General features: G+C 45.9%; 1 protein-coding gene and 1 long non-coding RNA gene across 2 annotated transcripts in view; one reads left to right on the top strand and one right to left on the bottom strand.

Annotated features, from left to right (window-relative positions):
- The first annotated feature begins 167 nt into the window (after positions 1-167).
- Positions 168-7,917, top strand: part of Kif20a (kinesin family member 20A) — a 9,082-nt gene continuing 1,332 nt past the window's right edge. The window contains exons 1-16 of the mRNA XM_055625461.1: positions 168-295; positions 648-827; positions 2,400-2,489; positions 2,578-2,697; positions 3,617-3,755; positions 4,496-4,683; positions 4,762-4,888; positions 5,074-5,268; positions 5,363-5,474; positions 5,566-5,634; positions 5,821-5,964; positions 6,093-6,258; positions 6,522-6,686; positions 6,812-6,951; positions 7,044-7,146; positions 7,600-7,798. Coding sequence (XP_055481436.1) covers positions 666-827; positions 2,400-2,489; positions 2,578-2,697; positions 3,617-3,755; positions 4,496-4,683; positions 4,762-4,888; positions 5,074-5,268; positions 5,363-5,474; positions 5,566-5,634; positions 5,821-5,964; positions 6,093-6,258; positions 6,522-6,686; positions 6,812-6,951; positions 7,044-7,146; positions 7,600-7,798 — 2,119 coding nt within the window. The 5' untranslated portion in view covers positions 168-295; positions 648-665. The remainder of the gene's footprint in view (positions 296-647; positions 828-2,399; positions 2,490-2,577; positions 2,698-3,616; positions 3,756-4,495; positions 4,684-4,761; positions 4,889-5,073; positions 5,269-5,362; positions 5,475-5,565; positions 5,635-5,820; positions 5,965-6,092; positions 6,259-6,521; positions 6,687-6,811; positions 6,952-7,043; positions 7,147-7,599; positions 7,799-7,917) is intronic.
- LOC129689984 (uncharacterized) overlaps positions 1,869-7,917 on the bottom strand; it is a 7,177-nt gene continuing 1,128 nt past the window's right edge. The window contains exons 2-4 of the long non-coding RNA XR_008722215.1: positions 5,763-5,853; positions 5,452-5,596; positions 1,869-2,016 (exon numbers count right to left, since the gene is read on the bottom strand). This is a non-coding gene — a long non-coding RNA (uncharacterized LOC129689984). The remainder of the gene's footprint in view (positions 2,017-5,451; positions 5,597-5,762; positions 5,854-7,917) is intronic.

The following is a 7,917-nucleotide window of genomic DNA, read 5'->3' as shown; positions in this document are numbered from 1 at the left end:
GATAGTTAACCGAGACGAACCCCTTAGCGTTTACCTAGGAACTCGTGGCAGTTGGTAACCCGGACCCACATTAGAGCAAACGGTCTCCCGGTCGGCTCCGCTCCCCCTTTAGTGATTGGTTGCTTCAGGCTTCGCTCTGTGATTGGCCGGACGAGCTCAGCGCGCAATTTAAAACATTGTACGGGGAACAAAGCTGGTCCTCGTGGGCGGAGTCGCGTTCTCCGGCCGCGGGAGTCGCGGTTCTGCAGCTGGGTGGGAGCTGGCATCGGAGAGCAGGGAGGCATCCCGTCTTCGGGTGAGTGCGACTGGGCCGGAGCTCCGGCTGTCGGCCCTTTCCTGCGTGCCACAGGCCCTGAAGGTTGGAAAAGTGCCCCAGGGAGCTGAAGCACACTTGCCCCGGCGGGCCCGTAGACAGCCTGTGTGGAGCGTGGCCTTCTCCCTCTAGCGCCGCAAATCTTCAGAAATACTGCCCCGGGCTGAATTGTTTTAGTCCTTCTCATCCTCTTCCCGTTGGCTGTTAATGGTGTAGAGTCGTGACCGAGCGTCCTAAGCAAGGGCATCCCGCCCGGGGGGGTTGTTTTTAGCCTACAGGTTTGCAGTTTCTGGGCGTTAACGTTCTTCTCCCATCTACGCTTGTCTGTTTTCAGACATAGGCTGTGCTTGTCATGTCTCATGGGATCCTTTCTCCGCCGGTGGGCTTACTGTCTGATGAAGATGTTGTAGTCTCCCCCATGTTTGAATCCACAGCTGCGGATCTGAGGTCTGTGATCCGAAAGGACCTGTTGTCAGACTGCTCTGTCATCTCCACCTCTCTGGAGGACAAACAGGTAAAGGAGTTGAGTGACTTCGGGGCAGAAAGTTCTTAGGGGCTTAATAGTTCTTTGTACAAGGTAGTATGAGATCAAAGGCCAGTAATCCTAAGTAAATGGAAGATCAAAATTTAAAACTAAGCGCCAAGCCAGGCATTGTGGTGCATGCCTTTAACCCCAGCGTTTGGGAGGCTGAAGCAGGCAGATCTCTGTGAGTTCAAGGCCAACCTGGTCTACAAAGTGAGTTCTAGGAAAACCAGAACTACACAGAGAAACCTTGAAAAAAAAAACAAAAAAGAGGGCAAAGTAAAAAATAGTCTGTGTCCATAAGGTTATTATTGGCATTGTATTCATGAAATACAATACCCAAGTGCATAATGCTTTCAGTAAATTGATGACAAATAATCTTATTTCTCTAGTATACAGGCTGTTTATATATATTAAATAAGAGGTACAAGGGTGGAGGCTATGAGAGTGTATGTTTGGTGTGTCCTAGGTTCAGATACCAGCACCACATACAATTATTTTCAGGGAATCATGGTGGCCTTAAGCAGGTAGAATGGAATTGTTTCAGTAATAATCATAGCTGTCATTTCTTTAGCCTTTCTTTTGCAAGACCAATGATTCTCAGTTTTAGCACTGTTGATGTTTGAAGCCAAATCTTGTTGGAGGGGGCTGCCCTGTACTTGGCAAGATGTTTAGCACAGTTTCTGGCCTTTATGCACTAATGCAATAGCTTTTCCCTAGTTAAAAGTCAGTGTCCTTGGGCATGCAGAGATATTCTCTTAAGTATCTGCTGAATAAGTGGAGCGGTTGCTGTTCAACTTCATCCTTCAGATGAGTCACTCAGAACTTGTTCATGATCTCCTAATTACTACATGATGAAATTGAGCTCAAATTCAGGTGTGTCTACTATTGTATGTATGCATATGTGAAGGGGATACACACATGTGGAAGTCAGACTCATGTCTTTATGTGGATTCCTGTGATTAAACTCAAGTTGGCAAGCCTGTTCAGCAAGCTGAGCCATTTTATTAACTCAATTCTCATTACTGAGCTTTGAAAAAAATTTTATTGATCAGAGCTGGAGAGATGGCTCAGGGTCAAGAGCCCTTTCTGCTCTTCCAGAGGACCCAAGTTAGCTTCAGGACACATCGTTGAATGGCTCACAATTGCCTGTAACTCCATATGCCAGTAGATCCAACACCTTCACAAACAAAAATAAATAAATAAATAAATGTACATGCTTTGAGATGGTATTTATAGTCAAGGCTGGCTTTAAATTTCTAATCCCCCTATCTCCACCTACTACTGGGTGTTAGGATTACAAGCACACACCACCATACCTGGTACTTGCCTATTTTCAAATCTCAACCAATTCTAACTCAGATCATTGGTCCAGCAAGCCAGGTTTGCAGGGCAGTAATGAAACAGGGAAGGGTAACACAGTTCATGTGAGCTAGAATGATTCTGGAACCAAAGGACAGCTGTCAGGGCCACTTAAAGTGAAATGCAGTTCCTCCTAGGAACTAGGCTGTTTAACCATTTGTTCAGAGGTGAACTCTGTGGCCTGGCTGGAATCTGTTACAGGCTCCATCTGAAGACGCTGCAGAGAAGGTGAAAGTTTTCCTTCGAATCAGACCCTTCTTAACTTCTGAGCTGGACCGTCAGGAAGATCAGGTAAGGACTTAAGGTAGATTGGTATAGGGCAAAAGAGGCTCCCTGGGAATGCGTGTTTTACTCTGCCAGCTTCTTTCTATCTTCTCAGGGCTGTGTCCATATTGAGAACACAGAGACCCTTCTGCTACAAGCACCCAAAGACTCCTTTGCCTTGAAGAGCAATGAGAGGGGAATTGGTCAAGCCACCCACAAATTCACCTTTTCCCAGGTATGAATACTGGTGTAGGACCGAAGACCCAACACTCAGGGGAAATTTCATTTCTTCTTTAAAAAACTACTTGACTGTCAGGTTTGTTTTTTTTTTTTTTCTCTCTCTCCTTTTTTATTATTATTTTATATGCATTGTTTTGCCTGCATGTGTCTGTGTGAGGGTGTCAAATCCCCTGGAACTGGAGTTACAGACAGTGGTGAACTGCCATGTGGGTGCTGGGAATTGAACCCGAGTCCCCTGAAGAGCAGCCAGTGCTCTGAACCCTGAGCCACTCTCCAGCCTAGAGTGTCAGCTCTTTATATGCGTGTGTCTGTAACTTGTTATATGCTGGTCAGTGTGTCAGGGACTCTATGTACATGAATTCCCATTGAGGTTGTTATTACTGTCACCCCTCTCCTCTTGGCAAGAATACAAGGGCTAGCCAGGCGTGGTGCTGCACGCCTATAATCCAGTCCCAGCACTCAGGAAAGCAGAGGTGGGTGGATCTCTGTGAGTTCAAGGCCAGCCTGGTCTACTGAGCTAGTCCAGGACAGCCAAGGCTACACAGAGAAACCCCGTCTAAAAAAAAACCAAAAAAAAAAAAAAAAAATTAAATTAAATTAAAAAAAATTAAAAATAAATACTATGGTCCACATTACAGAGAAGTTAATTCTACTGAAGCTATTGAGCGTCAGTGGTAGAGATGGAACTGGGATCCATCTCCAAACCCAAGGATACAACCAACAGTATTATCCCCTCGTGTGCACAGCGTCCAACACACTTAAAGCACTCCTTAAGTATTTAACTTGGATGAAAGGGACCAGCAGAGAGTGGCAGAGTCTTTAGCATTTAGGAACAGCTGGAGTCCAACAGGAAAGCCAGAGAAGGAATATATCTACTTTGACATGTGGCCTCTGAGAAACCCGTCTGTTTCTAGATATTTGGTCCAGAAGTGGGTCAGGCGTCCTTCTTTAACCTGACTGTGAAGGAGATGGTAAAGGATGTACTCAGAGGACAGAACTGGCTCATATACACATATGGTGTCACCAACTCGGGGAAAACCTACACAATTCAAGGTAAGTAATTTCAGCAGGGTTGTCAGATGTTATATGTAAAAGTCCGGTTTTTTGAGACAGGGTTTCTCTGTATAGCCTGGGCTGTTATGGACTTATTTTGTAGACCAGGCTAGCCTTGAACTCTAAGAGATCCCCCTGCCTCTGCTTCCCTGAGTGCTGAGATAGAAGATGTGTGCCACTGCGCCTGGCTAAGTACAGTTTGCCTGTCCTAGCTCTGAATAATAACATGGAGACCTTTATATTAAAAGTTTCAGGTACTATAGCTGGGCAGATACTTAGCTATTCTAACTGGATGATATTGGCATGGCCTAATTCCCAGCCACGTGGCATGTTACCTGCCATCTGTTTGACTGCTCCTCCTTCATCCCTGTCCTGATGGTGACTCCTCTTGGTCCCCACTTAAGACTCTCTATCTCTGTCACTGTCCTCTGTCTGGGCTTGGAAGTCCTGTCTCCAGCACAGCTATTGGCCATTCAGCCCTTTATTTGACCAGTCAGAAGGTGATGGAGAATGATGTTTACAACATACCAAGAGTTTATAATAACAGTGCCAAAGCCGAAACTGCAACTAGATCTCTGGGTACAGAAATCAGCATTTGAATGACACAGTGCACAAAAACATCCTCCAACAGGCATCTTATGGTCCCCTTTGCCTTTTGATACCTTACTGAAAGATACTATCTCTAATAATATAATAATAATATAATAATAATAATAATAATAATAATAATAATATTCCAGGTACTATTAAGGATGGGGGGATCCTGCCCCGGTCCCTGGCTCTCATCTTTAATAGTCTCCAAGGCCAACTTCATCCAACACCTGATCTGAAGCCCTTACTCTCCAATGAAGTAATTTGGCTAGACAGCAAGCAGATTCGACAGGAGGAAATAAAAAAGCTGTCCTTGCTGACTGGAGGCCTCCATGAGGTGAAGTATTTATGAAGCTGGGATAGAGTACAGATCTCAGGAAAGATTAGTGCTTATCTTCTCTCTGTGCCCCTTCAGGAGGAGCTGTCCACCTTGAAAAAACGTGGCCATATTGAAAGTCGGATAGGCACGAGCACCAGCTTTGACAGTGGCGTGGCTGGGCTCTCCTCCAGCAGTCAGTTCACCAGCAGTAGCCAGCTGGATGGTGTGTATCACGAGTGGGCTTTGTGCTGGGCAGTGGTGGGGAACCACTTGCCTACTCTGAACAGCTGTAAGGGGCACAGATCAGTGATTGCAACCTGAATTTCATCTTTTGAAGTCCTATAGACCAAGGCAAGATGGTCACTAATGCTCCATGGCTAATGATGTACACATTGGTTTTTCTCACAGAAACAAGTCATTCATGGGCACAGCCAGACACTGCCCCAGTAAGTGTCCCAGCAGACATTCGCTTCTCTGTCTGGATCTCTTTCTTTGAAATCTACAACGAACTGCTTTATGACCTGTTAGAGCCACCTAGCCATCAGCATAAGAGGCAGACACTGCGGCTGTGCGAGGATCAAAATGGCAATCCTTACGTGAAAGGTATGCAATGGTAGAGGAAGTTGGCAGGAGACCTGGAGGGACATGTGGAGAAACTAGAAAAGGGACTAAGTGTTCCCACCTTTCTTTGCCCCAGACCTCAATTGGATTCATGTTCAAGATGTTGAGGAAGCCTGGAAACTCTTAAAAGTGGGCCGTAAGAACCAGAGCTTTGCTAGCACCCACCTGAACCAACACTCGAGTCGTAGGTGAGTTGTGAGAGTTAACAGTGTCTAGGAATCTTTGGCCCTCCAGCTGACCATGGAAGACTTAGAGTGATTTTTCTCTTTTCTTTTTCAGTCACAGCATCTTCTCAATCAGAATCTTACACCTTCAGGGAGAAGGAGATATAGTGCCCAAGATCAGTGAGTAAGTTTTCCCACTTACAAATTTGATCATCTTGACCACCTGACAGTGGGGGCAAAAGGGAACTTCTCAAAGGAATTAGTTGTTTTCCTTCGTTGAATAAAAAAAGCTTTGATAGGTCCTTCCCTTACCAGAACTATATAAGCTGTGGGTTCCGTATGAGCCTTGAGGTCTTGTGCTTTATTCCAGACTGTCACTCTGTGATTTGGCTGGCTCAGAGCGCTGCAAAGATCAAAAGAGTGGTGAACGGCTAAAGGAAGCTGGGAACATTAACACTTCCCTGCACACACTGGGCCGCTGTATTGCTGCCCTGAGACAAAATCAGCAGAACCGGTAAGCCACAGGCTGGGATGGTCTGGGCCCTGGCAATTTGCTCAGTTCCAGGTCAGCACTCAGGATGCTGCTTGGATAGCCCTCAAGGGCTGTAATTGTGTTGACAATGCTATTTGATTCTATGCCAGGTCAAAGCAGAACCTGATTCCTTTCCGGGACAGCAAGTTGACTCGTGTGTTCCAAGGCTTCTTCACAGGACGAGGCCGTTCCTGTATGATTGTCAATGTGAATCCCTGTGCATCAACATATGACGAGACTCTTCACATGGCCAAATTCTCAGCTCTGGCTAGCCAGGTGAGAAGCTGTAGACATAGTGATTCTATTTACTTTGGACTGTCAGTCCTTTTCTTCTTTTTTTTTTTTTTTTTGAGACAGGGTTTCACTGTGTAACTTTGGCTGTCCTGAACTCATCCTGTAGAACAGGCTGGCCTCAAATCTCCAGAGTGCTAGGATTAAAGGCGTGTGCCACCACTACCCAAAAGGCCTGGCAATCTTAAAGTAACTCTTAGGGACCAGTTAAGGAGTCAATTAAGGTTTGTTTCATTTTCCTCCTCTAGCTTGTGCACGCCCCACCTGTGCATCTGGGAATCCCATCCCTGCATTCACTCATCAAGGAACACAGTCTTCAGGTATCCCCTGGCTTAAAGAAAGGGGACAAGGCTGACTCAGGCCTTGATGACAATCCTGAAAGTGACACTGACATCTCCATGTATGGCAAGGAGGTGAGGATACAAGAGCTCTAAAATAGCAGCATGATGGCTGCATCTCCACAGGGTGCTGTTCCCAGTGGACTGGGGCCTTTTGGTGCAGGAGCTTGCTTATGCTCTCTCTCACACGTTCTTCCTAGGAGCTGCTGCAGGTGGTGGAAGCCATGAAAATGTTACTTTTAAAAGAACGACAGGAAAAACTGCAGCTGGAGATGCAGCTCCGTGAGGAAATTTGCAACGAGATGATAGAGCAGATGCAACAACGGGAGCAGTGGTGCAGGTACTGGCTGAATGACCCCCTTTCCTGGGGTAGGGGACAGAGGGGCTTGGGACCCAGTGTTTGTCTCACTTCTCACAACCCTTTTCTGACAGCGAGCATTTGGACACCCAAAGGGAACTGTTGGAGGAAACCTATGAGGAGAAACTAAAGATCCTAAAGGAATCACTGACGAGTTTTTACCAAGAAGAGATTCAGGTGAGGTTACCCCAACTAGTCCCAACTGCCACTCAGACTTCCATCGGTTGGTTGTCTGAGATAAATTTTTACTTTCACTTGTTTTTGTTTGGTTGGTTGGTTGATTGGTTTGGTTTGGTTTGGTTTTTCAAGACAGGGTTTCTCTATGTAACAGAGTGTTGGCTGTCCTGGGAACTTGCTTTGTAGACCAGTTCAAGGCTGGCCTTGTCTTGAACTCAGATCCCCTAACCTCCTGATTATCTATGTATTTCTGAGATTGAACCTCACTCCTTTTATTAATTTCCCTTAGTGCCTTATAGCTGTTGAGTTTAAATTCAAGATTAGTTTGCCACAAAAGAGTGCTAATAGGCTTAAGGTCAAATTGAAATGTCTAGAAAGCTTATGTTCATATAATCTGGTTCTTTGGTATTTGTCTGATCCTGGACAGAATTGTGCTCTCTGCTTGCCTCTTAGGAGCGGGATGAAAAAATTGAAGAGCTAGAAACCCTGTTGCAGGAAGCCAAACAGCAGCCAGCGGCACAGCAGTCAGGGGGCTCTGAAGTGTCCCTACGCCGGTCAGAAAGGTTGGCAGCTTCTGCCTCCAATCAGCAGCTCCAGGAAGTTAAAGCTAAGCTAGACCAATGCAACGCAGAGCTAAACTCTACCACAAAAGGTGAGCAAGGAAGGCAGGAAGCCTGACAGTGGCAGTGGGTGAGGGAGAGCTGTTATTCAAACTTTTAGTTCTGACTCCCAAATCTAAGCTATATCTACCACAGCTTACTCTCGGATGCC

Source organism: Psammomys obesus, unplaced genomic scaffold (genome assembly GCF_907164565.1).
Source record: "Psammomys obesus unplaced genomic scaffold, mPsaObe1.curated_primary_1811, whole genome shotgun sequence".
NCBI lineage: Eukaryota > Metazoa > Chordata > Mammalia > Rodentia > Muridae > Psammomys > Psammomys obesus.
This window is presented reverse-complemented; position numbering and strand designations above follow the sequence as displayed.